This window comes from Oryzias latipes, chromosome 16 (assembly GCF_053564925.1).
Source record: "Oryzias latipes strain Hd-rR chromosome 16, Olatipes_Hd-rR_3.1".
Taxonomy (NCBI): domain Eukaryota; kingdom Metazoa; phylum Chordata; class Actinopteri; order Beloniformes; family Adrianichthyidae; genus Oryzias; species Oryzias latipes.
In genome coordinates, this window is record NC_136252.1 from 15,811,701 (window position 1) to 15,839,026 (window position 27,326).

Here is a 27,326-nt window from a genome sequence, read left to right on the forward strand (position 1 = left end):
TCAATTTTTCCTGGAAATACTGGAAATATGTAAAGAAGTCATAGTTATGTTTTGCAACACAAACAAATACATATTACTTGTAAATAGCAAACAAACTAATGAAGCACCATAATGTGTAACCTTGCTGGGGTGGCGACTCATTCTCGCACCATAAAATGTCTTTCTGACGTTTTTGACAGCACAGAAGGGGGGGGGGGACAAAGCCAGACAAAGATGACATAATGACTTCATTTTCTCCATCAAGCTTCTAAAAAAAAATTTTCAACGCCAGATGGACAGTTGCTTGATACTTTTTACTACATTTGCAACAAGGAAGGTAAAAAGTGACTTCATTGAAATACGTAAGAAGTTTGTGCCATTTCTATTTTATGTTTTCAAAAATCATTAAATCATTACTAACTAAATTTCACTTTAAACTATATAAACAAATTGAATAAAAGCTTGAATAATAATAATACATTTAAAGTAATTTATTATTTATGTAATAATGCTGACTCCATGTAAAGTAATTTAAAAATAAAAATGTGACACAAAATAGGCATTGTTAGGTTTATCATTGAATAGAATATTTGCAACATACCCTTTGGTAGTGAGGTAAAGCCAGAGACTGGAGAAGCTGAGAAACTGGATTTGAGATTTTCTCCTCGAGTTTCTCCATAGTCTTCCACTCTCTCATTGCGAAAAACTGTCTGTCTTTTTTACCGTCTGCTAAAAATGTGCTTTCTTGACCTGTGAGAATCCTAAATGAATAAAAATGCTAGATATATATATATATATTTATTTATGTATTTATTTTGCAAAGCACTGATCCTCAATTACCAATCCTTAAAGCAGTATTATAAATCCGAGTTTACAAACTCTGAGAGTATAAAAAAATAGTCTGGTGTAAAAGCAACACTCCTCTGCTGGTCCTCCAAAACAAAAGCTCAAAAAAATCCTGTTTTGAATGATTCTCTCCTGCAGCAGACAAACTAATCCATCAGTTGCTTCAAAAAAAAAAAAAGAAAAAAAAACATTTGATAATGTCCCTTTTATGAAAATATCACGAAACTTTTGAAAATTGATTTTTGAAAAGATCACGCAAAGTCAAAGACTGATAGCAGCGCTGAGCTGATACTGTCTGGAATGAAGACGAGCATCATCTGTGAAGTGAGTGTAGGAGGCTGAAGCCGCACACACACACACTCACACCCACACACACACACACACACGCGCACAAGTCGGTCACTTCACCGGGAGCACACCGGAACAGGAGCCCGGGTATCACACACACATACAAACACAGACACTCCACTGTCACTTCCTCTTGAATGAGATCTCCTCTGTGAATCCCGGCACAGAGATGCTTTCAAAACCCCCGAGACTGTGATGCACATTCAAATGTGCACGTGTTGCTGTGTGTTTTGAATCTTTATGCATGCGAGCATGCCCCACTCTGAGGGGATGATTCTTAATTAATTCGTTTCTGTCCGGGTTTTGTCTGAAGAGGGCAGATGCAGGAGCTCACAGAGCCTCTCCTGACATGAAAGAGGAGAACTAACAGTTGAATTTTCTCACTTTTCCATGATTACACTGTAATCTCAGGGCTGGGAAAAGTCAAGTGTGAAAAGAAGGACATGTTCCACTAATATTTATAAATAATAATAAACACACAGGACATTTTTTTTTTGTTTTTACGTTTGTATACTGCGCATTAGCTCATTGATTGATCATACTGAGCGTGGGAGGTTGATCCTTCTGTGGTGCTATTACTAGCTTCAACCAAAGCCGGCCGTTCTCCGTGAGATTTCTCCTTCTCTCTGTCACACACACGCAGACACTAAACCTTCACACTGCGTTATTGCTCCGTCACATGCACCGTTTCTTCCTCTTAGCACAACCAAACCCTTTGTCTGTGATGGCATCATCTTGATCAATGAAGGAACAGCTTCACACTGATAGAGGGAACCGCTATTTAATACTTGCAGCCTTGTTGTTTTAGACCAACAAGATATTTTGAATCAAACTTTATTTATCTAACAGGATGAATTTCACTCAAAGAAAAAAAGAAGAAACACTTTTTTTTAAACTTCTCTTGGTACTACACCTTTCCAAGCTTTTCTGAAAATCTGCAAGGTCGAGAATTTTTTGTCTCATTAAGAGCTCAGATGCAGAAATAAGGAAATTATTTTTTAAGTGATGAAATCATTTTGCTCTTAACTCTTGACAATGTTAAGGTTGTTATTTTAAAGTTTAATGTAGATTCAATGTCATTATTTTGAAAACAAAAATGTAGATTTATGCTCCAAGAAAAAGGGCTATAGATCTGTTAAGATGGTGCAACTTGAGCTAAGATTCCCATTTTGTTTAAAATGAGTCATTTGCACTTATTCCACAAGATGTACTGTAATCAAAATGAACTACAATTGGGTCCAAATAAACTCAAAAAATGCAAACCATTTGGTTAGAGGTAGCAAAAAACGTATCTTTGGGCTGAATAACAGTCAATTTCTTAGTAATTCTATTTAAAAGTCCATTTTTTTAAAATCTTTTTCTCAATTTGAATGCTTGTGTTGGAGATTTTGATATCATATAATAAGATTTGTTGGTGATAATGAAACATCATTTAACTACTTTCTATTAATTTTCTTCAGATGATGGGTGTTCTTATCCTAGTTTTTTGACTACCTCTTTTTGCAGTGAACATGCATTTGTAAGGAATTTAGATTAATGGGTTTGTGTGCTGAGCGAGTGAACCAACCTTGTCACTGTCCAGCGTGTTCTGAGATGTGCGAGAGGCGATGGAAATGGTGTCTGGTTGGCTGCTGGCATCTCCTTGGCTGTCCAGATCCTCTCCATCCCTTTAAATAAAAAAGGATTTCCATTACTTGTTAAACTTCAAGATTTTTTTTTGTTAACACTAGAGGACAAACTCTCAAATCCCAAACACGTTAATAGCTTTAGCTCTTGGTTTGAATCATCTGCAACATTAACTGGTCACAATAAAACAGAGTGATTTTTTATTGAACTGTTTAGGGCTTTGGAAGCTTTCATCTTACCGTCTGCCCTTGTGTTTGGTAGCTGTGGCTTTTGGGATGTGAATGGGCTCCTTCAGAGCTCCGCGCAGGTGGACGGTTCGCTCTTGGATGACCTCTCTGATGTGTTTGATCCAGTCCTGCTTATTCTCTAGACTTGAGGCCTGCAACACAGCACAAAAGCGGGTCAGCCAGACATTAGCATGCACAGTTCTAATGGCGTAGCTGAAGCTTTTGATTCACAACAATTGGAATAAAGAGTACACAGACATGCAATTTTGACCTTCGTTTTCATAATATATGTCCACCATGGTTAGAAAAATGCCATTTAAACATGTAACAAACACCAAAAACATCATTTTCATCAGAGTGGGTCTTTAACACAAACACTGGTTATGTTTTCTTTCTCTAATAACTTGTGCCTTCAGCCTCCCATATGGTCTAAAATTGTCTGAAAGAGCCTCGGAGAGTCTTTTCATGGTTTTATTGTGGTAAGTGGGGCAAACAGACGGCATATCTGGTGTCACTGGCAGAAAGTATCACCCTTTTTTCCCCAAAGGGCAAACTCTTTGACTTCCTGTTTGAAAGAAAAAAAAACTGGATCCTGTTTAGTTTAACAAGCTTGTTTCTCTAGCCAGCTTGTTAGAGAAGCAAGACAGTACCCATTAAATTTAATTCACTATTTACTCACTTTTTATGACCATGGTTATATGTAATTCCCATTTACTCAGAGGAAAATTTGCTAATAAACATTCTTTTCTTAGATTTCAAATAAAAATGTATTTTTGGCTGTCAAATATTGAGATCAAAAACAACCTGTTGCCCTGGCAAAGCACGTTCAAGTGGACACGTCCAATAAGAAATCTCCTTGAACGGGCATAAATACGCTCTTTGGGCTTCCACGTTCAAAACTCTCACGTTTACGTGTAGCTACAAACGTTTTTATGACTGCTTTTGGCTTCGATGTACAAAACACGAGGCTATTGAACTCACGTTGCTAGTTAAACCAGGTCAAACTTTGACCAATCAGGGACCTGGATTTGGTACTGACGTATTCACAACCAACTGTTTGAAAATTGATTGTGAAGGAGAAATTAACAATTGCAGTTTGTGCTCAACTATAATTCTATGTCACCAAGTCTTTCATATATCAGAAGAGAAATAAAAAGCTTGGAGCAGAATAACGAGATTTGCACCGCTTCAAACACACCGACCTTCCTCCAACTATCGGTGGTGGACATATGCGAGTAAACAGAAAATGAAAAAGAAGAAGCCCCTCCCTGTTTGTTCACTGTGAACACCAGGGGCATTCTTAACAGGAAGAAGGACAAAGGCTTAACATGATTCCTGTCTTTTGCACTATTTTCTAAAAGCTTGGAGTTGAGCCACAAAACATATTTCGCATCAGCTCAATAGAATATCAAGTCATGTGACCGACCACTCCCCCTTTCTACGCCTTTATGAAGTAAATTGCTCTTACCCCTCTCTTAACCTTGTCTCTATCGTGATTCATGTGGAAGCCCACGGGCCAAGTCATATCACTCTCAAAAAAGCAAACATATCTCCACAACATGAATAAAACATTTCCTCTGACTCACAGTCAGGGAGCTATCAAGATGCTTGTGAGTTTGAATTATGACCCGTCAACTGCTATGCAAATGTCGCTGTGCGATGAGTGAATAAGTAGCTGCAAGTAACACCCCCCCCCCCCCTCCCCCACATGCACTGAACTTTCTATGCGGCACAAAAAGAGCTGTGAAAGATGCAGCGGGGGTGAGCCGCACATTTTCACCGACTCCTCTCATGTGGACCTTGACCCCTCCAGCAGCTGAAGAAGCATTCCGCACTTCCTGTAAAATAAAGTCGATTTCTAGCCAGCTGCTGCATGCTCGGGTCAACAGGTGTCGATTTTTCTATTGATTATGGGACATAAACGTACTGAACAGCAGATTTTGTTTTCTTACCTTAAGAACAATCTTGTTGTCTGAGGTTGGGGTCCTGCCCACCCACAGGGCAAACTTACAAGGATCTCCCTCCACATGCTCTGTCACACCCAATTCAGAGGTCTGCAAGGATGACACAGCACATTTAAGCCAGTTTTACTATAAATTTTTTGTCAGTTATTATTTTACAAATAAAAACTTTTACAATGAGTTTTTTCTTATTGTTTTTTTCTTAGGCCAATTAACACTGGATAAATTAACACCAAAATGATACAGGAGGTGTTCTTATATTGTTATTTTTACACTAAAAATTAATTTTTATGTAAAAATGTTTTAAAAAAATTAATAGACAATTGACAAAAGTCTTAACCTTTTATTGTCGGAGATGTCGCCGGTGATATCTAAATAACAGACACTCTTTTTGAACTAACTCTTGAGCCGTTTCCACGGATTACGGATTAGGCGCAGTGAAAAGCCGCTTTACGCCAATTTCTCCTTAATGTTCTTCGATAATTCCTAGGTTAATTACATAAACAGGACTGTAAAGTGGTGCATATCAGCGCAACGCTGCTTTTTTTTCCAGGTTGGAATTTGTTGGAATTGCGTAAACGGCTAAAGTGTAAAAGGGTTAAACATAATTGCCGTAAGGGTGCATACATATTACTATTGCGAAATTATATCTAGACATTATTAATAAATTAAACAAAAAACATTTAAAATTTTTATAAATGGCGTTCCAGGAATTATTTTCCTTTGCCAATGTTAATGTCATGTTTTAGGTAAAGACAGAACACCTCAAAGCATCAGGTACTTTTTAAACGCTTTAATATAAATATTTATTTTAAAATATTTATATTAAAAAATATCCTTGCAGCAGAAAAGGCTTCCTTAAACCAATCCCGCTGCTGACTCCAGATTTTTTTGACTACACATGAATAAAAAGATTTGGTTTCTTACAAAGAGCTTGCTCTTGTAGAGGTATTTGCTGTGTCCGTTGGAATCTTTTACTTCTTTGCTGAAGACGAGAGACATCTCAAAGAGGAAGAGGTGCCTTTCACGACCTTTCCGAATCAGAGTCTTGGGGTCCCACACCTGGAAGGACTCTTGGAGGATCAACTCTCCTTGGGAGTCAATGTTCCCATCGAAACCTGACAAAATCAGAAGAATAGGTTTTGTGTTGTTGGCCTGATAACAAAGAACAAAGTTGTTACTGTGAGGCTAAAAGGGATAAGTAACTGATGTTTCTGACTAATGACCTTATTTCCAGTAACTATGTATTTATACAAACCGTCCAGCATTGAGAGATGCATGGCATCATTGGCTCTCTTGGGAACACTGAGCATCACTTCCAGACCATCTTTTATTTCACCTTTTCCCTCCTCACAGCATGTTAGCAACTCCTGTAAAGTAAAAAAAAAATATGACACAAAACACCAGTTTGTGATAACATCTATGTGTCTGCCAAAACAAATATAGAAAGAGTTAATCCTCATTTTAGACAAATTTGAAAGACATTTTACCTTGAGAAGCAGTTGGTATTTGGTGATTCGCTGAACCGGCTTGATCAGGTAGGACGAGATGGAATTGGCAAGACGATGTCTTTGCTGAATTTCCTGAAATCCGAGAAAGGCAAAAAGGACTCGTCTCACATAGAACTTCTGTGTTACGGTTTGTATTGTTTTTTTGACAAACAGTCAAAATCTAAAATGGGGGGAAGAAACGTTTTGGAATTTCCTTACATCGAAGTAGGCTCCCGCATGCTCAACAATGAGTTGAGTTGAGTCTGGCTTGTTCTTACAGTAGTTCACATACATCTGGAACTTATCAGCCTTTGGAGGAGAAATGACAAAAGAATGACTCAGAAAGATGTTTCCAAAAAAAACGCCATGAAGCAATCTTGGAAATTTTCCATCAATGGACTGAAACAAAGACTGGATATTTTTCTCTACTTTATAAACAAAGAAACTTTTTGGTTTTGTTTTTGATTTTCAATAATAAAATCCCTCCGTCAGTCTTAAAAGGAGTTTTTTTAGGTTTTCTAAATGGAACGGATTCAACATGAACAAAGGAGTTTTTGGCTCATGATTGTTGCGCCAGTGATGCTTAAAATTTATGTGAATTTCAGGCAAAAACCTCCCTATTTCTTAGTAAAAACTGTTGCAAAACTGCAAATATTTCTACTAATTTGATTGTTACATCCCACCACAAAAAGCTACCAACCTAAAAACTAATAATGTAATGAGTTTGTCTTACTGGACTTTAGCTCGGTCTCTTGTAAACACAAAATTGTGAAAAACATTTGTTTTCATTTCAAATTACTGTTAATCGTTATTTTAGAAATGTCAATTATTTCACAGTAGTTTCTTGAAAGAAACTATGTTTAAGATTCTATTTTCAAGGCTTACACACTTTTGCCAGATCTCATTGTTTTGGCTATTTTAAAAATTTGGGGACGGTGGATGCATTGTACACGTGTGATGCTATTCTCTCAACATAAAGCAAGAACATCTTCTATTTAACAAAATGTATGAATAAAAACATTGCAAAAAGAGAATCTTAAGAAAGTAAAAAAGACTCTTGTTTTGAGGAAAATTGTACTCTTTTCTGTTTTGCAGGAAAAGATAATTTTATCAAAAAGGTTTTTAATAGAAAAATAATCTTAGTTTGAGAAAACTTGTCCGCATGACTAGAATTTTTTTCTAAAATAAGAATTCTTGATAAGCCAATTGGCAGCTTTTTTTTATTTTTTGCTTATTTGAGGAAAATCTACCAAAGTGGTAGAATTTTTATTTATTTCTAAAAGTCCTGTTTTTGCAGTGATGGAAAATCCAGCTATCTTTTACCAATGTCTACCAAATGTTTATACTTAAAAACACATTTTGATCTATTTTAAAAGTGTTCCCAGTGATGCTCCTCCCCCTGCAAAAGAGTGCAGACGCTTTTTTCCCTGCTCCTGCTGCTTCCTGCTTTATTTGCTTTTTAATCATTTAATTAATCATTTTTAATCATTTTACTTCTTCCACACATCCTGGAATATCAGACTGGTCATCCTTTTTTGTGACTTCTACCTATACAAATCAATATTTTTGACAAGCCAGCGACATGTCCGGAAGAGGAAGAAAAACAAACTCCCACTGTGAACGCTGTCGGATCTACCAACAAGAAATAAAAGAGCTACAAACACGGATATTTACTTTGGAAACTGAAAATGGACTTCACAAGACCCTTCCAGTAACATCGGGTGGTAAGAAGCCTGCTCTTACCACAAACGAGAAGAATAACAGTGACATAGACCTGAGTGATGTTGTGTCCTTTCCAAAACTTTGTGCGGAGGAACTCTGTGCTAAGCCAAAGCGTAAAGATGACAGAACATCCGAAATAAAGCTCACAAACAGATTTTTACCCCTAACACAATGTGATATTGAAGAACACAGTGAAATTGGACCACAGAATAGGAGTTATAATGTTGGAAACAAAGCACAGGCAAAAAGAAAATCTGTGCCAAACGTCAAGGTCAGAGATACGCTGCTGCTTGGAGATGGCGCTATCAGTGGAGTCAGCCACAGAAGAATGCAAACTTTATGTTGCCCAAGTTCTACTGTTCCAGTGATTACAGGACTCTTATCTAAAGTCTTGTACCAAGGAGTTAAATGAATAATCATCCATGTAGGTGCTGTCGATATCAGAAAAGAACAGTCCGAACGTTTGAAAAAAGACTTCATCAAGTTATTTGAAGAGATTGACAAAGTAGAGGTTGAAGCATTCATCAGCGGACCTCTTCCTAACATCGATGGGGTGTCACTCAAGTTCAGCCGTCTGTTTCAGCTGAACAATTGGCTCTCCAGAGAGTGTGCTTCCAGAGGATTGCATTACATTGAGAACTTCAATACATTCTGGAAGCGAAAGGACCTTTTCATGGGAAGAGGCCCACACTTGAACAGAGGGGGAGCAAGAGAGTTAGTGAAGAACCTCCTCCACGCTCTGGGGCATAGAGGCCAAGGCCCTGAAAAGGCAGCAAGGAAGGACCGAGCCAGTGTCCCAGGAACCACAGCACAACGGCAACAACAACTACCTCCACCACCACCACCGGTCAAAGACTTGGATCCGGCAGCACCAGCACCACAACCACCTCCACCTAAGGACTCAGCTCCACCAGCATTACAGCAACCACCTCCATCTAAGGACTCACCTGCACCAGCACCACAACAACTACCGCCAGCTAAGGACCCAGCTGCAGAACCACAACAACAACCACCAGATTTGGCCCCAGAAATTCCACCATCTGACCAGCTGTGGGCGCCCCCTGCTACATCTACTCCCAGTGAAGACTCACTTTCCTTTTCGTCCCCCCCACTTTCACCCATGGCCCTACCTAGCCATTTTGATAGCCTCATTAAGTCAGGAATTAAGATGGCTCCCCTAACACCTGTGAGCCTCACACCACACAGGAGCTCTCCTACCCCTCCAGCGCCCCCTCCTCATCCTTCACCCAAAGTCCCTCCAACACGGCCTTCATCCAAACCCCCTCCAACACGCCCCCTCCGTCGTTCACCCAAATCCCGTCCAGCTCCCACTCCTCCCGGTCCATCACCCAAACTACCCTCAACTCGACCTCCCCTGCGCGCCTCTAGACGTGCTATCCCCCAGAGCTAGGATGAAACGGGCCCCCAGTGTCCTAGGAAAGGTTATGTCAAACTGGGGCCCTGTGATGAACAGCTTCCTTCTGGTGCTATACCTGTAGTTGCACCACGTAGAATGCAAAAAAGGGCAGTTAGACTGTCCAATCAAAGAAATCTAGTTCACATCCCTTGCAAGAAGGTTTTGACCAGTCCCAAGGAAACTAATCTCAAACTTGCTGCACTCAATGTCAGATCTTTATGCAACAAATCATTTTTAATCAATAATCTCATCTCTTCTTTTAATCTTGATTTTATGTTTTTAACTGAAACATGGCTTGACAAAAACACAGGAAACATAGTTCTAGTCGAATCAACTCCCCCCAACTACAAACATGAATCGGAAATACGAGAAAATAAAAAGGGTGGAGGCATTTCTGCACTGTTTAGAGATAATATTGCAACCCGCAGACTATCATTTGGTGTGTTTTCATCATTTGAGTATGTGTCCTTTAAGATTGAGTTAAAACAAACTCCTCCCTTACTCTGCATAGTTATGTACAAACCTCCTCAGCACAGCCAAAGTTTTATTGATGATTTCACTGAAATGCTCTCAGTTGTGTGCACAGACTTTGATGGTCTAGTCATTACAGGTGATTTTAATGTTCATGTTGATAATGTCAATGACAGAAATGCAAAAGAGCTCAATGCTGTCCTTGAAACCTTTAGTCTAATTCAGCATGTGAGTTGCCCCACCCACAGCAGAGGGCACACTCTGGACCTGCTCATCACAAGGGGGGTTACTATTTACAATGTCAGTGTGGTATATGTCGCCCTCTCTGATCATTTCTGTGTATTCTTTGACCTGTCTGTTGCTCCCAAACCACCGCCTGGCCCTGCAGTTGTCCAAAGGAGACAAATAAATGAGAGCACTAGGGCACAGTTTGTAGAAATGATAAACCCTGAAAACGTCTCTGGTGCCAATGTTGATGAAATGCTGAATTCTGTTACTTCTAGCATCTTGAATGTTCTGGATGCCATTGCCCCTATGAAAGTTCAATTGAGAAAACATAGACAGAAAGCTCCCTGGAGGAATGATGATCTAGTCAGGGCACAGAAACAACAGTGCCGCAGAGCCGAGCGAAAGTGGCGCAAGTCAAAACTCCAGGTTCATTATGGAATATATAAGGCGGAGTTGTACGCTTATAACCAGATCTTATGCAGAACAAGGGAAAGGTACTTCTCTGAAATAATTGGAAGTTGCAGCAGCAACTCTCGTATCCTGTTCACAACAGTTAACAGATTAACTAACCCTCCAACCCAGCTACCAATAGAATTGGTTTGTACACCTAAATGTAATGAGTTTGCTGTATTTTTCAATGACAAGGTTCAGGGCATTAAAAAAGCCATCAACTCCACAACACATATAACTATCGAACGGCCACCTACTCACTCTAGGCTGACTCACTTTATACCTGTCACTGATCAAACTGTCCAAGAGACCATCACCCGTCTGAGCTCGTCTACATGCTGCCTTGATGTGTTACCCACTAGATTTCTAAAGTCTGTCTTGAACAGTGTGTTGCCATCAATTACTCAAATAGTTAACATGTCTCTTCAATCTGGAATATTTCCAGAGGCCTTAAAAACTGCAGTCATTAAACCCCTCCTGAAAAAGAGCGGTCTTGATCCCACTGTACTAAATAATTACAGACCTATCTCTAATCTGCCATTTTTAGGAAAAGTCCTTGAAAAAGTTGTCTACCAACAGCTCACTGACTTTCTCTTATTAAACAATTCGTTTGATGTTTTCCAGTCAGGTTTTAGACCCCATCATAGCACAGAAACTGCTCTTATCAAGGTAACCAATGACATCCGCCTGAACACTGATGATGGAAAAGTCTCTGTCTTAATCCTGCTAGACCTGAGCGCTGCCTTTGATACTGTTGATCATGGGATCCTTTTGCACAGACTCCAAGACTGGGTTGGCATCTCTGGATCTGCCCTAAGTTGGCTCAAGTCTTATCTAGAAGACAGGAAATATTTTGTTGAAATTGGGAGTTGTGTCTCAGACTACATGGGCTTGAATTGTGGTGTGCCCCAGGGATCGATCCTGGGACCCCTTCTGTTCAACCTCTACATGCTGCCACTAGGGCAGTTAATACGCAGTAATAACATATCTTATCACAACTATGCAGATGATACTCAGATCTATGTGTCACTGACAACAGGTGAATATGGGCCGGTGGATTCTCTCAACCACTGCCTCCAACAGATCAGCGCGTGGATGCAGAACAACTTTCTCCAGCTAAACTCAGACAAGACCGAAGTTATTGTTTTTGGCCCACAGAAACAAAGAGAAATTGTCAGCAGCTACCTTCATTCTCTGTCTCTTAAACCCTCAAATCAAGTCAGAAATCTAGGGGTAATCATGGACTCTGACCTGAACTTTAACAGCCATATCAAGTCAGTAACATCAGCGGCATTTTACCACCTGAAAAACATTGCCAAAATCAAAAACATAATCTCAAAGCGAGACCTGGAGATACTTATTCATGCATTTGTCTCCAGTAGGTTAGACTACTGTAACGGCCTGCTCACCGGCCTGTCCAAACGAGCTGTAAAACAGCTTCAGTACATCCAGAATGCTGCTGCTCGAGTCCTGACCAAAACCAGGAAGTATGATCACATTAGTCCTGTGCTCAGGTCTTTGCACTGGCTCCCTGTACCTCAAAGAATAGACTTCAAAGCAGCTCTGCTTGTGTACAAGTCTCTCCATGGCCACGCACCAAAGTACATCTCTGACATGTTAGTGCCATATGAACCATCTCGTACTCTGAGGACCTCAGGGACCGGCCTCCTGTTGATTCCCAGAGTCAGAACTAAACAAGGGGAATCAGCGTTTCAATATTCTGCAGCTAAAATCTGGAACAGCCTCCCTGAAGGCGTAAGACAGGCCTCTTCTGTGTTCATGTTCAAATCTAGACTTAAAACATTTCTGTTTAGCCGTGTATATGACTGAAAGGTCCTATCTGCACTTTTCTTTCCTTCCTTTCTTTTTAAATCTTTTTTTTTCTCCTTTTCTTTTAAAGTAAATTTTATGTTGATTATTTCTATGATGTATTGTGATTTTAATGCATTTTTCTGTTTTGTGAAGCACCTTGAATTACTTTGTGTACGAATTGTGCTATACAAATAAACTTGCCTTGCCTTGCCTTGCCTTTTTTCAATCATGATTATACCTTTTTTAGTCAAAATTAAAAAAAAAAAAAAATAGTTGATCGTTTCTGCAGAACAGCGGGTATTCATCAGAAATTCACCACTAAGTTGTGGGCGGTACTGTTGGTGCTGAGTAAGCCTGCCCCCACTTCACATCATCCCTTTGTTAACACCCTCTCCCGCTAGCTTACCGCCCCTTAAAACCACAACCTAACATTACAGGTGCAACAAAAATGATGAGCAATAAAGGAGCTATCCAGCCGTACAGTTTTGAGTCAGATGCCAGCTTGGACGTGAAAAACAAAGACATACATGGATCTATTCGCCTACAAGTGGATTAATCGGAATGGAGCGCAGCAGTGAGCTTGTCGTTTGCCGTAGTAGCTTTCATGTGACACCTACAAGCTTTATCCATCGGAATTTTGTCCTTTGCTCCTGATTCACAATGATTTGAATAAAAAAATACTCATGAATGCAATTTTAAGCTTCGTTTTCTGTGTATATGTCTCCCAACATCAGAAAACATGCTAAAATTATGCTCAATTTCACTATGAGCTGCATAAATCGAAATGAACTTTAATGTTTAAAACACTCAGCAGAGTATTCATTGCTGTCTTACCCAGGTCACAAAGCAATGGCCAACATCCTCTGGAAGCTGCTCATACTTCTCCAGCTCTTTGAGGAAAATGCTGTTCAGAGACAGAAAAGTTTAGTTTAAAAAAAAACTAAAGAACTCTCTGTCCTTCAGAAGTTTGGATTTGTCAAAAGACTGACTTGTGATGAAACTCATAGAGGTCCTGCATGTTCCCAAAGATGATGTGTTCCTTGTTGATGATGCCATGGGGAATCTCCTCCACACCACTGGTCATTTCCCACAGGTACGTCTGAACAGACACACAGCGGAGAACATTTGATGAACTTTCTAAAAATCTCGGACACAAACGTCGTTGAAAGGAACCCAAAACGGTACAAAAACATTTTATTCTACTTACATCCATGCACTCTCGCAGATCTCTCACGTATGCTTTCTCTGTTTGAATCAGCTCAGCCATTATAAATCTGAAAAAAAGTATTAGAAATAACATAACTAACTTTTAGAGAAAAGTGACAGCTAAAATACCTAAAAAACACATCAAAAAAGGGATAAATAATAAAACATGAGGGTGGTTTTACATGGAAAATGTTCATGCAAACAAAGTAGAGTAGTATGCAGGTGTTTTTCCAACACTAAAACATGCTTCGAAAAGGTTTTCTTACTCTTTTCGTCGTGCAGATTTCCGCTTCTCCTCGTTCAGTTCATGAGCGGCATCCCTCAACTTGACCTCTGACCCTGGAGCACTAGCTGGGATTATGTCTAACTGCAGTCCTTTACTCTGGAAACACAGGACACAGCAGTTATTTGCTGCTCACAAAGGCCGTGTATATTTTCAGCATGTGATTGCATTCTTTTCTAGATTTTGGCAAAGGGAAATCATTCTAGATCACAAAGTTTTGGAAGTTAGTTGAGACAATAAACATGAGTGTCAGTGACAGTTTGTGCTCAAACACCTTGTTTCGATTGAACAATGACATAGTCATCTTTACACTATTTTCTATAGTCATGACTATTCCTGAAGGATTTTTAAAATGTTTCAGGAAAATTTCACTCACAGCCTTGTTTGAGTCAGACGAGATGCCCAGCGCCGTTTCCAGGCAGGTTCGGTATTTGTCCATACGGATAGAGAAGTCTCTGTAGCGCTTGTCCACCGAGGAAACCCATTTCTTTATTTCCAGGGCATGGGCGTGGCCCTTGTCACAAAACCCATCCGCCAGCTGGATCAACAGCTTTACCCGCTCTTTGGTTTGCTGTCAATAGAAAGATGTTTAGGGAGGGGAGGGGAGGGGGGGGGTAGAAAGAGGAGGAGGGACGGGCGCAGAGGGGGCAGTACCCACAAAGAAAAGGTAGACGACAGAAAGAAAGAGTTGGGGTCATGTGCTGCTTGACAGCCACAATAGATTGCTCTGTAACATACAATAACAGTGACACAGCAAAGAGGACAATAAACTGCCCTGGAAATGGGCCTCACGGACGAACAAACTCAACACATCAAACAGCAGCCGGCAGAAAGATGGACGGCCACATAAACCTTTTATTTTTTTTTTTTTTTTAAGTCATTGTACAAACATACCTTTGCTGTGATCTGGAAGTCTTCGTGCTCTTTCAGTAGCTCCTGTGTGTGATGAATGCTGGAGCCAGTGGATGTATGAGTGGACAGGTAAAACTCGCCGGTGTCGTGGATCCATTCCAAGGCCTGAAAAAAAAAAAAAAAAAAAACAGCAAATCACAAGTGAGTACACAAGCAGGAGGGGTTTCATCGGCACAAAGCATCACTGTTTCCCAAAAGGCATAAGGTTAGCAGAAACAAGCACAACCCAAACTCCTAAAGGAAGTAAAAAAAAAAAAGATATGATTATGGGTTAGGGAATTCTTTTGAAAAAAACATTCCCATCCTGAGTGATATTCAATAACACTTACATCATCCCTCTAAGGGCACTTTTTTATTTAAAGGTTGAGATCAATGAGATTTGAATAACATAGCTCCTCCACTGGAATAATCTTATATCTATAGTATAGAAATTTATATTATTTTTCATAATATCTAAATTATTGCTGCTGCTTGCAGAATTGCCCTACTTAGAGGTTCTTTCCCCCCTCGCCTGCACTCTTTAGAACTGGGCCTGGAGGTGATACAGCCCTGACCTGTGGTGACAGAACTGGTCCAGTCCAACTGTGAGACCAAAAGGCCTCGGAGCCCTGAGGATAAAACCTAGTAAGCTTCATTATAGCCACGCTCTAGAAACAAACTATGATGTAATCTCAAACTTTTTCTGGTCAAGCAAAGACACTGCAGGTATTGTGCTAAACAACCACCACAAGAGGGAGCTAGGTGCGTCTGACTGCTCAACTTCATTAGCATCAACTTGTGTATCCAAACTACAAAAAAAATAAAACATATAGTAATCTAACCCCAATAAACATTTGATAAAAATTTGGTTTGAATGTTTGATTTGATTACAAACAAATCACCAATTATGCATGTATTAAAAAAACGATTTATTGATCCAGGCCCCATGTGAACTGCCTATCTTTTGTCAGGTGACATTTGATTCCTTTTCCAATTTTAGATTATCTTTGGGGCTTTTTAAGGTAGTGTGACTTTATAAATAAGCCCAAACAGGCTCCCATCACACTTTTTTGTGTTTTTCTTTTCTTTACTATATGTACATTTTGTGCATAAGTTGAAAACATGCATGTTTGGATGAAGCAGGGCTTTTATAAAAACAACATTTTTTTACATTTTGTTTAGAAAAAAGAATAAATAGATGAAAATAGGCTAAAAAGCCTAATAAATAAAAGACTAAAACTGTTGCTTTAGTCACTTGACAACAACAGAGCAAACAAGGCCCTGTCTGTTGTTGACTTCTCCATAAAAAAGGCCTTGGTGATGGAAGCCAAGTCTGAGTAGAAAACATGATGCTGTGCTCAAAGGAAGAATGAAGCAAAGCTGTTTCTTATTTCCTGTTTGCATGAAAAAAGCAGACAGACATGCACAACGACACACATACACACCTGTTTGGCACTTCTTTCAAACACTACATATTGCTGGCACTGGTCCAACCTCCGCTTCCTCATCGTCCAGAAGTGGAGGACTCTGTTTTCTCTCTGAAGCAACTCATTCAAAATGTCTGGAGGAACAAAACAAACCCATATTTGTTGATCTCAAAAGGCGACTGTTTGTCTGACTATTTCAGAGAAGAACATTTTATTTGTTCAAGATAATTAATGATCAGTGAGTCGTACTTACTCTTGACCTGAGTCTCTGGTGCTTTGACATGAGATAACATGCCCGGCATGTTGACGCTGTTTCTGTGCAGATACTTCAGGAAAACATCAGCATTGCGTCTGGCTAATGTGCAGGCCTGTTCAAAGGGCAACATAAATGCACAAGTCAGAGCCTGCAGACAAATCAGCTTAGATTTCAGCGATTGAAATGGCTTCTCTGACCTTAAGAAAAGCTTCTTTCTGCTCCAGATGTTTGCTGATCATAGGTGTGACGTGATCTGACTCACTGTTTGGGCCCAGTTTATCAGCCCCACCACACCAGTCCTCCTCCCGCTTGTACTCCTGCTCCAGACTTTCCAACACACTGCACACCTGAGACACACACCGCAGCAGATCTTAATGTTGGCACAGCTGCTTGGAACAGTTATAGTCATTTTACCACCTTTTTTTAAAGGTTTGTCTGACACATCTATAGTGTTCATCTGCTGTGGGTTTAGATAAATGATAGTAGATAAATGGCGCCACCAACTGTTTGCTAAAAGCCACTAAATTTATGTCGGTCTAGTTCTAGTACTTCATTTGAAATCAAGATATAAAATATTAGTTTTTCTCTTACAGAGCAATAAAAAAAACATAAATCATTCCCTTAAATACCCATGGTATAATTGTATTGTAATAGTATTTTGTGTGCACAAATTAATATTTTGCGCCCACAAATTAGCATTTTATTTGCATTTTTGTGGTCAAAAACTAGCCTTTCATGCACACAAAGTTGTATTTAGTATCATCAATTCTTACTATTATTTGTGTACACACAAGTAATAGGTCATTTGTGGCCACAAAATACTAAATTGCTGCCACAAAAAGCTGATTTATGCACATAAAAATACTAATGTGAGAAAAAAATTTTTCTAATGTTATTTTTCTGTTATTTTTAAATATTCGAGAGAAAAAATCTAATTTTGGAATAAATTGTGGTTAAAGACATGTAAAAATTATCATTTAAAATCAATTTCTTCAAATATTATATGATTTTTTTTTCCTCCATTGGTTCAGTCCATGAGAGACCTACTGTATATTATTAAACACTGTTGTAAAAAACATCTATGATCAAAGACTGGAACAATAGTAGATAGATGAAAATATTGAAGTACCTGTTCTGATGTTTTATAGAAGGCCACAGAAGCATTGACCAGTTTAAGTCTGTCCTCCATCTTCAGCATCAGCTGCTGCCAGTGGTCGGCCACCTTTGGGTCAAACATAAGTTGATCAGGTTTCCACTCATGGCTTTGACTCTTTTCCTTTCTATAGAAACACAAAACTGAAGAAGACCTTTTCAGCACAGTCTCTGATCATGTCCATGTCGTAGTGGTTGGCCTGGAGAAGAGCTTCTGCCTTCTGCTGCACCTGCAGAGCACTTTGGTGTGTTTTCTGAAAAATAAATGAGACAAAGGGTACAAATTTCAGCTTGATAGTGGTCCCATAAAATGTGAGAACTGGAAAAGAAGCTGAGATAGTGTTTTAACATGGAAGGTCATTGCACAGGGCACAGTTAGAGGGACCAGTCAGACCAGGAAGTGGGGCTTTTAGAGGGTCAGCTTTAGCCTGGAAACAGGGATACTTCTTGTTGCAAGTACTTTGATTAAGTAATGAATGATGATAGTGTGGTGCATTTTTCTTGTATATCTGCAGCACCTGCAGAGCTCACTGATGTGAACCTCCCTCCTCCCTTTGTCTTACTGCAGCATCAGTTGTAGATGTCAGAGATTGCAGATGTGGCTCATTTGTTCAACCTCCAGTCTCACAGGAGAAAAAAAACCCCAACAAATAATCACAAACACAGCTTTTTTTTAAGTATGTTTTTGTGTATTTCGTCCACAAAGAAGTGGGTCAGACACAGGCCTGCATGAAAATGAGCCACTTTTGAAATAATCCTAGCATAATCAGAGGTGAAGAGGGAAGTTGAACAAGGAGAAAGGAAGGAGGGAGCCACAGACATCAGATATTCATGATTTTATTTTCTGTGCGTCTTGTGGTGAAGGAAAGAGATGGGAGCAGAACAGCCTCAAGAGTTTCAGTTGAGGTAGAATGTTGAAAATCAAACAGCAAAAAGAAATGCATAAAAGTGCCAAAACATTTGAATAAGCATTTAAAAAGAAAAGATGTCTGAGGAGGAAATGAAAACATGTTTTTTTTTTTACCTCTATTGCATGCTGGAACTGTTCGTGCTCCTTCTGCAGCTGCTCAGCTTCTTGCAAGGAGCTAGCCGTTATTAGACCTGCATTCAACATCGACTCCCCATTGCGGATCCAACCCAGCACCTGTATAACACACAGCAAATATTTTTTTAATTACCAATATTTTGTGTTCCTTGTTTGTTATAAAAATCAGCATTTTATCATGACAACTGAATAAAAATGAGTATCATACATACTACACTTTTCATAAGTCTCATTTGTTTGCATAGTTTGGCCAGGGGTGTGACTTATACTCAAGAGCGACTTATATGTGATCTTTGGAAGAAAAACGAGAAATCGATCGATCGATCGATCGATCGATCGATCGATCGATCGATCGATCGATCGATCTATCTATCTATCTATCTATCTATCTATCTATCTATCTATCTATCTATCTATCTATCTATCTATCTATCTATCTATCTATCTATCTATCTATCTATCTATCTATCTATCTATCTATCTATCTATCTATCTATCTATCTATCTATCTATCTATCTATCTATCTATCTATCTATCTATCTACACCAGGGTTCACCAACCTTTTTGAGACCGAGGGCTATTTCATGGGCACCAAGTGGTATGAAGGGCGCCACTAAAAACCTACTAGCCCCCCCCCCAAAAAAAAAAAAACAACACAATTTGAGGACTTCCTTTTGTGTGCCCTATTTTTATTTGCTCATTTTACACACAAAAACATGCATGAATTTTCTAGACTCGTATTACAGGGGGGGTCAAACTCAGTTGCAGAGGGAGCCTAAATTCAAAACAGACTTTAGGTTGCAGCCGAACAAGATATATATTTATTGAACACACTAAAGCTAAACTTTTAAACCTTTAAAACTTTAACTTAATTTTAACTTTTTAAACGTAAATGTAAATAAAAACAGACAGGAATATTAATCCTCACATTAATGGATTACTCAACCACCTCAACCTATTCTCAAAATCTTTACATTACATGAATCATAAGAATGTCCAGAAATTGTGTAATTTATATGATCTATTTAAACTTTTGTAATAGACCCTTACTTTTATTGATTATTTTTTAAGTTATATTTGTTTACATATTTGGGTTTTCTTTGTCTACCTTTATCTCAGAATTGATATTGTTGTCATTGACAAACATGCCGTGGTTGTTTGTTGTATTTTTGCTTCTATAAAAAAATAAAAGATATTTTGGGGGTGCATTCCCTGCGGGCGCCACAAGGGGTGTGCACTGGCGCCCGCGGGCACAGGGTTGGTGACCCCTGATCTACACACTATATATAGTGTCTAATTATCCCAAGTTTGATACGTCATTGTATGAATGTATAACTGATGTTTGTGTTTTTGTGTACTATTCTTATTTGACTGCTTGAAATACACCAATTCAAATCAAAATCAAAATATATACACAATATAGTTACACTGGTGCAGTAGCCAAAAGGTTAGATGGCAAAGACACCTTCCTCCCAATGGCTCTGCGATAAGGACAATAAATCACAAATGTTATTTAGAGTTTATATACATGAGGACACAAACGCATAAAGGGACTCCTGCTTTTTAGCAACTTCGACAGTGTTTGCGCCGTGTTTCCAATGTTCTAAAGCTAAAGACATAAGCATTGTGCTACTTTAGCTCACTCTGATGCAACTCTGAGGTAAGAAACAAAACATACAAGTCAGAAAAAAACTGAAATATCAGCGCAAAGAATATTATATGATCCTCCGTTCTGCAACAACAAACTTCTGCTTTGTTAGGAGGATGGATCTCATGTTTTATTCATAGGCATTTTCTTTTCTTTATAACAAAATGAGAGTCTGACAAGCTGTTATAAATTCTGGAAGTGTCAAAAACCCTTTCTTCACTGTATTTAATATGGGTAGACAGAATAGCAAATCTATGTGTTGCAGTTCTGTCTGGATAGAAATTAAAACAGGCAGCATTTCTCAAGGAAGTAGCAACACAAATACATGAGCTGCAATTATCCAGTTATGCCTGTCATCAACCACAATTTCATAAAAAATCATTTAAAAAAACAGCTGTTATGCTACGAAACGGAATTCAAGCATTTCCAGGTATTGAGACGTGCGTGTTGTAAAAGTCTATAGCTGTGATTTACGCTCTGTGAGTGATGCTTCTCTATAAACAGCATTTCATCATGTTTGTATCACTCTGTCTTCATCCTGTCAGATCTCACCAACCATTAAAAGGCCTCAGAAAATGTCTCAACACTGAACTCTTCACCTTGGGATTTTTTTAGGATATAAGAAAATGTTAAAAAACACAATTTTCACTGGAGCGGGTCTTTAGGTAACCCATGACTTACTCTTTCCATGTTTTATTGTAAACACAGCCCACTAAGCTAAATTTAACCAAAAATTGTAAAGATGTTGCGGTCTGCTTGTGCAAAATGTCGCAAGGAATCTTTACAGGGCTTACAAAGCAGGACTAAAATGGTGCAAAGCTGCGTGAGCCAACACAGGGATTACCAAAAGTTTTCTTAAAATTCCTTTCTTTTCCTTATTCCTGCAAACCGTATCCCTACAAGATTCTATAATATTTTTGATCATACTTGAATTCCTTTAAACTTGCACACTGTATATGTTACGTGCTTTTGTTTTTCTATAAACCTTTTGGACATTAAACAATGCTCCAGAGACAGGGTGACTACTTGTTGACATGAGGTGAGTCATGTACCCATGGTCAGGCACCAGCAGAGCGTACCATGGCCTTTCAAAACAAAACAACACATTTTGCTGTGATGTCATTGACAAAGGCCGTGTCACACAGCTAATACACACATTTTGCACATATTGCATGAATGAAAATTGGTCGTACGTGAATCTATTTGGAAAATGTGAGAAAGGTTGTGGTCTTTACGTGAAATTTTCAGATGTATCACAAATGAACCACGTTAAAACCACGGAAGAAGTCCAAATAAACCACGCAACGAACACACAAACACTAACCGTGCGGGATTATTGCGTCATATGCCCGATATAAACGTTATACATCGATGGTACATGCGTGAAAAGTCTGTTAGACATACGTGGACAGACGTTGTGGAAAGCCACAAATTTGCGTATGCATCTTGCAAAAATCACGCATAGCTGTGTAAGAATTACGTAATGATTTCGTATAAACTACAAACACAAAAAACATCATGTATATCACGCATGTATCACGGCAGACTGAACTTTTATAAGTGGAAAATGCGCAAATATGTACATGGTGGCTGTGTGACATGGCCTAAAGAGTTGGATGAACTCTGTGGTCATGTGACCCCTGTGGTTTTCCATTTTCTTTTTTTATTTTGGAAACGGTTGCCACCCGGTTCGTACCTGTTTAACTTCAGCTTGCAGGTGCCTTAACTGGACACACTGCTCCAAGTGCCTCCTGTGCTGGTCTGCAGCCAAGTCCAGCTCCTGCTGCTTCTCATGAAGAAACTCCAGCAGGTCCTGAACCCGTGTGGCCATGTCCACGTCTCTGTCGCATAGCAGCTCCACACCTGCAAAAACGAAAAGATACGTTTGTCACTGAAGTTCCTCTCAAAAGAGCAGGTGAATTATGCATGGTTTCTGGGTTTTCAAACAAACCCGTTCATTTCTGTGAAGAAGCATTACCGATGTTGCATTAAAGAAATGACTCATGACAGATAACAGTCAAAAACACAAATCCTCACAGATTTAAAAAAGCGGCTGACTCAGTTTTTGTATTTTTACAACCACCTGTGGCAACCCTCCTAGCTTGAGTCATGCTTTCCAAAGCAATGTTGTAAGTCCATTCATGTTAAGCTGCAAGACCTCCCTGCTGTTAATTTGTTTTAGACTGAAGATGCAGACGGGCATGTGTGTGTGAGAGCTTCTGCATTTGATACGTTCACATATTCCAAGCAGACAGTAATAGACATGCCCTCACTCACCGGACGCCTGGACCTCGGTGACGTACTGAAGCAGCTCCTGCCCCTGGTGAATGACGTCAAAGGTCAGGTTATTCATGGTGAGCGCTTTGTCAGCGTGATGCTGCAGCCTCTGCTCTGCCAGAGTCAGGTCCTCTGTATCGAAGTCGTTCATCTGCTGGGACAGTTCCTCGTTCCATGACTCCAGGTCGGAGATGATCTGAGGGGGGGGGGGGGGGGGGGGGGGGGGGGGGGGGGGGGACATTCAGACAGGTGATGAGATAGAGTCAGGGGTCTGCAACCTTGAACACTTAAAGAGCCATTCGGGGATCCATTTCTCACAGACCACAATCCCAGTAGGTCTCACAAAGTCTTACTTCCCCCTTCAGGAAAAATGACAAACTGATTTGTTATTTTATATATAAATGAGCTATTATTCTTTTCACATAAATATATATATATATATATATATATATATATATATATATATATATATATATATATATATATATATATATATATATATATATATATATATATATATGTATATATAAAAATATACATATAGAATATAAAGAGAAAATAGCCTTTTTTTTAAATAAAATAGTTTATAAGTTTAAACAAATATGATTTCATATGGCTTCCTTTCAAAATAAAAGACATCCTATGTCACATAGGATCATCTCAATGCAGAAAATGTGGTACACTCTCAAAAGAAAAAAGTATTTCTTTTACCTTTTGTGGTGTGTCCCAGCCAGAGATTTGTCAATCTAATCAAAATGTAAATCAGTTGCCATTTTTTGAACCGTAAGGCGCACTTAAAATCCTTAAATCTGTTCAAAAAAAGAAAGTCAGCTTTATACCTGGTGAAGTGGTTGTGTTAACTGTTTTTTTTTTTACTGCACTACATACGTTTTACTTTACAGCACTTTTTTTTAAATTAACAAAGGGTTAACTTACTGAGACTATGGGAAATGAATTCCATGTCCATCTGCCTTTAAATTCCAAATAACTTAATTGCTTCTCACAACCAGCTATATTTGTTTACTCAGAAAATACTTTTTCTTTCCCTCCTGCCAGATTAAAAGTCTAACTGTGCACATTTAAATCAAGACAGGAAGCCTAGCAGAAACGATTTCAAACTATTTGAATGACACAGGGCACAATTTTACATAGCAACTGAGACAATTTGCCTGTCACAACAGTAGCCGACTCCCTTAACAGCAGAAAACATGATGCATTGGTAATGAACGGCTGGCACAACAGATGTACTGAGATGTCAGCACTCGTCTGTGACTGCCCACGCTAACTGAGTCATGATACCGGGGGGCACCTTGATCCTGGCATCCGTCAGCCCTTTTTGTCTGATTTTTTCATGTTGTGTGTTAACAGGGAACTCCAATCCATCATTTGTTTTTCATGTTATTTTCACGCACTGCAGATTTTTCTCTACAAATTGGAACTTTGAGGGATCATAACATGCCTTAAAAATAACATGTTTGCATCTTTTGGTCCTGGTTGGTTTAATAGCTCGGAATAGAAGAAAAAAATGTCTTCAAAGTTTTCATCCAAGTATCTATGCTTTTTTAATTTTTTTTAAATAAACCAAAGACCAAGTTACAATTGAGCGGCATTAATATCAATGTCCATGTGAGGAAACATCTAGAAAAGTTATAAAATAATAGAATAGTTCTTAATGATGACAGAGAAGAAATGAATAATTAATTCAAATGGTGTCAGCTGTCCCTGTCAAATTAAAAGTTGCAATTGGAATTTTTTCAAAACCCTCCAAATAAAAGAAAAAAGAAAAACAAATGATTGTCACAGTCAATATGAAATTAATACTGCTTTAGCAATGATGGACTATTAGTGAATAAACAGAATGTAGAATTTGTCTGGATGACAGTATTTTTGAAGCCTCCCTGCAGTCTTTTAGAGTGCAACTCCGAGTTTTATTTAAAACCTCCGTTCTTTGGGCGGCATTTTTCATGAACGCATTGGTGTTGCTGACCTGACTCCTCTAACCATGATGTCATAAACTCTGATTGTGTTTTTCATGACAGATTTTTCGAATTCTTGAATTCTTTTTTCAGATTTACTATTGGATTAATATAAGTAAAGCTAACATTAAGAAAAAACAGCAAAAAAACTCACTTGTTTCTTGCAAGTCTTATTTGATTTGTGGAGGAACACAGACAAAGATACTTTTTCAAGTATATTTGGCAAAATAAGCAACTGCAAAAAATAAGCATTAAATGAACTGAATCAAAGTTAGTATAAAGAAAAAATGCTTACTATGTGTTACAATTTGGATTTCTGTAAATATATCTTGCCCATCATAACATTTTGTCACTTTTGTGTTAATTTGCCTCAAAACAAACTCAAACAAGTATTTTTTTATCTAAAATAATTCAGATTGTCTTTTCCAGCTTTCATGATAAAGGTGTTTTTTTTTTTGGTTTTTATTTTATTTTGATTTTTTTTTCTAGCAATAAAATGTAAAGAACTTACCAAGTGCTTACTCGAGCCCTTATTTCTTCTCCTACAGTTTAGTAAAATTCCTTCTGAGTGTAAAAATACCATTTCCTTCATTTAAAAAAATACCCAGTGGGAAAAAAAGTGACAGTCTCGCCTCTGACTGTTTTTTTCTTTGTAGTTTGCCGGGATACAGAGCTTTTCATGAAGGAGTGTATGCCCCACTTCAGCCCTCCTCTAAACACAAACCAGGAGGGCATTTAGGAGGAGGAGGAGGAGAAAAGAGTGCAAGAAAAGCCTCCTTCACCCTGTCATATTATTGCTGCAACTGCGTGGGCAGAGTTTCTCTTCCAGAAAGTCAGACCTTCATTCCTTGATGTGCACAAATCTAGCCCTCCAGGGAATGAAAACTTCAACTTCAGAAATGTTTTCAGATGAATAAAACCTCTTTTTGATGTTACATAACAGCTAAACAGCATGTTTTGACTTCTTTAAGGATTTATTTCAAAGCAGTTTCCGTTTAACATGGCCAAAGAAATCAAGCTTAGAACCACAACTAACAAAATAAAAAAAGATTTCTGAAATACTAATGGAAGATTAGTCAGCCTTTTTAGACTTTGGGTGCATTTCTTGAAGTACAAGAAAGTTTAGTAATAAGCAGGAACAGTATGACACAGCAAACTGCAGGTTTGGGTAAGGAGGGGTGATAATATTCATTCAAATTTTTTAAACTGGATTCTTTCTTTTTAATGTAACATGCAAGTGCATTGAGATCAATTCAGGCTTTGAACCAGCAGAAACAGGCATCAATTTTTCCTTCCTGTTTAACTTTCAACAATTAAATCCGACATAACCATTTGGATCTTATTTGGTCCGTGCATTACCGAGATGCTATCCTATTAGCATAATCCAAATTTTCCTTAAACCCATTACATATAGGTCCATGTTTTCTGTCTTGTAGTTCACCGTCATTCCACTAGGGGGAAGAGAAAGGCTTCTATCATGGGGTAAGAGAACTGTTGGATTCATATTTTTTCTGCAAAGTTCTCCACAAACAAAGAAATTACTTAATTTGTGCTCTGTTTTATATATATAATACATATTATATATATATATATCTTATTGACAGTTGTCTTTCCCAGGAGGCTTTTATTGCTCATTTATAAATGCCGGCTTCCATGAAATCTCGAAAAAATTCTGTGAGAAAAAGTTAGTTTGCAAAACTTTATGATGAGAATAGCTCATCTATTGTTAGACATTTTTAAATGACTGTACTGAAAGAGTGCAACATTTGTTGAGAATTAATTTTTTTTTTATAATACAGTTAAACAATTTCCCAAACGTGTGGGTAAAATTTGAGACGGTGGGTTAATACGGTGTGTTTTTCCTGAACACTTATGTCAATATTTTTGCGTCTTAAGGTAACATTGTTGTGAGATAAACTTTCCGAATCATTCACTGTAGCCTCTCATTATTGATACTATCTCATAAAAAACTCATTATAATGCAAATTCTTTTGTGGATTTCATCAAAAGGATCAAAAGGGTATAAAAAAACATTATTACTTAAAAAAAATAGAATTTTCTGTCAATTCTTTGATGTAATTGGCTTTACACGGTTAACATAAACAAATCAGTCTTCAAATTAAATTTTACATTTCTTTTTCTTTTTGTAAGTCAGAACCTCTTTCTCCTTTCAACAATGTTAAAAGTTATTACATCTATTTTTTTCTATGTTTCCCCCCAATATTCATGCAAGTTTCTATTCTTAACTCACCTTTAAAAATCAAGAATCAATTCAACAATAACTAGCTACTTACATCAATGGCATCCCTCTCAAATATGCGTAGTTGGAGAAACAGCTCCAGCTTGATCTTCCTTTCCTGGAACAGCTCTTCCATCTGGCCCTGGGCTTCATCCAGCTGCTGCAGCACGCTCTCGATGTGGGCCATGGAGCTGTTGTGAGGGGTCTTGTTGCTGGAGATAGCCGAGTCTCTGTGATCAGAGGAAATAAAACCCTCATCAGACACAGACAGATTTATCTTTTACGATATCTGCACGACATCTCTAGCTTTCATTTCACTGTGAGATTAATGCCACAATATGCAGACTT

General features: G+C 38.5%; 1 protein-coding gene across 3 annotated transcripts in view; it reads right to left on the reverse strand.

The window, feature by feature from the left end:
- triob (trio Rho guanine nucleotide exchange factor b) overlaps positions 1–27,326 on the reverse strand; it is a 103,581-nt gene that overhangs the window by 20,467 nt on the left and 55,788 nt on the right. For all 3 annotated transcript variants that reach the window (XR_013648325.1, XM_023964294.2, XM_023964295.2), the window contains exons 15-36: positions 27,034–27,208; positions 22,764–22,959; positions 22,183–22,349; positions 18,817–18,936; positions 17,948–18,046; positions 17,770–17,862; positions 16,838–16,987; positions 16,638–16,752; positions 16,403–16,518; positions 14,961–15,083; positions 14,443–14,637; positions 14,050–14,165; positions 13,785–13,851; positions 13,567–13,676; positions 13,412–13,481; positions 6,697–6,786; positions 6,478–6,570; positions 6,246–6,357; positions 5,915–6,105; positions 4,979–5,080; positions 3,039–3,178; positions 2,741–2,840 (exon numbers count right to left, since the gene is read on the reverse strand). Coding sequence is in view for 2 of the 3 variants with exons in the window: in XM_023964294.2 (XP_023820062.1) it covers positions 2,741–2,840; positions 3,039–3,178; positions 4,979–5,080; positions 5,915–6,105; positions 6,246–6,357; positions 6,478–6,570; positions 6,697–6,786; positions 13,412–13,481; positions 13,567–13,676; positions 13,785–13,851; positions 14,050–14,165; positions 14,443–14,637; positions 14,961–15,083; positions 16,403–16,518; positions 16,638–16,752; positions 16,838–16,987; positions 17,770–17,862; positions 17,948–18,046; positions 18,817–18,936; positions 22,183–22,349; positions 22,764–22,959; positions 27,034–27,208 (2,740 nt within the window). In the remaining variant the exon portion in view is untranslated. The remainder of the gene's footprint in view (positions 1–2,740; positions 2,841–3,038; positions 3,179–4,978; positions 5,081–5,914; positions 6,106–6,245; positions 6,358–6,477; positions 6,571–6,696; positions 6,787–13,411; positions 13,482–13,566; positions 13,677–13,784; positions 13,852–14,049; positions 14,166–14,442; positions 14,638–14,960; positions 15,084–16,402; positions 16,519–16,637; positions 16,753–16,837; positions 16,988–17,769; positions 17,863–17,947; positions 18,047–18,816; positions 18,937–22,182; positions 22,350–22,763; positions 22,960–27,033; positions 27,209–27,326) is intronic.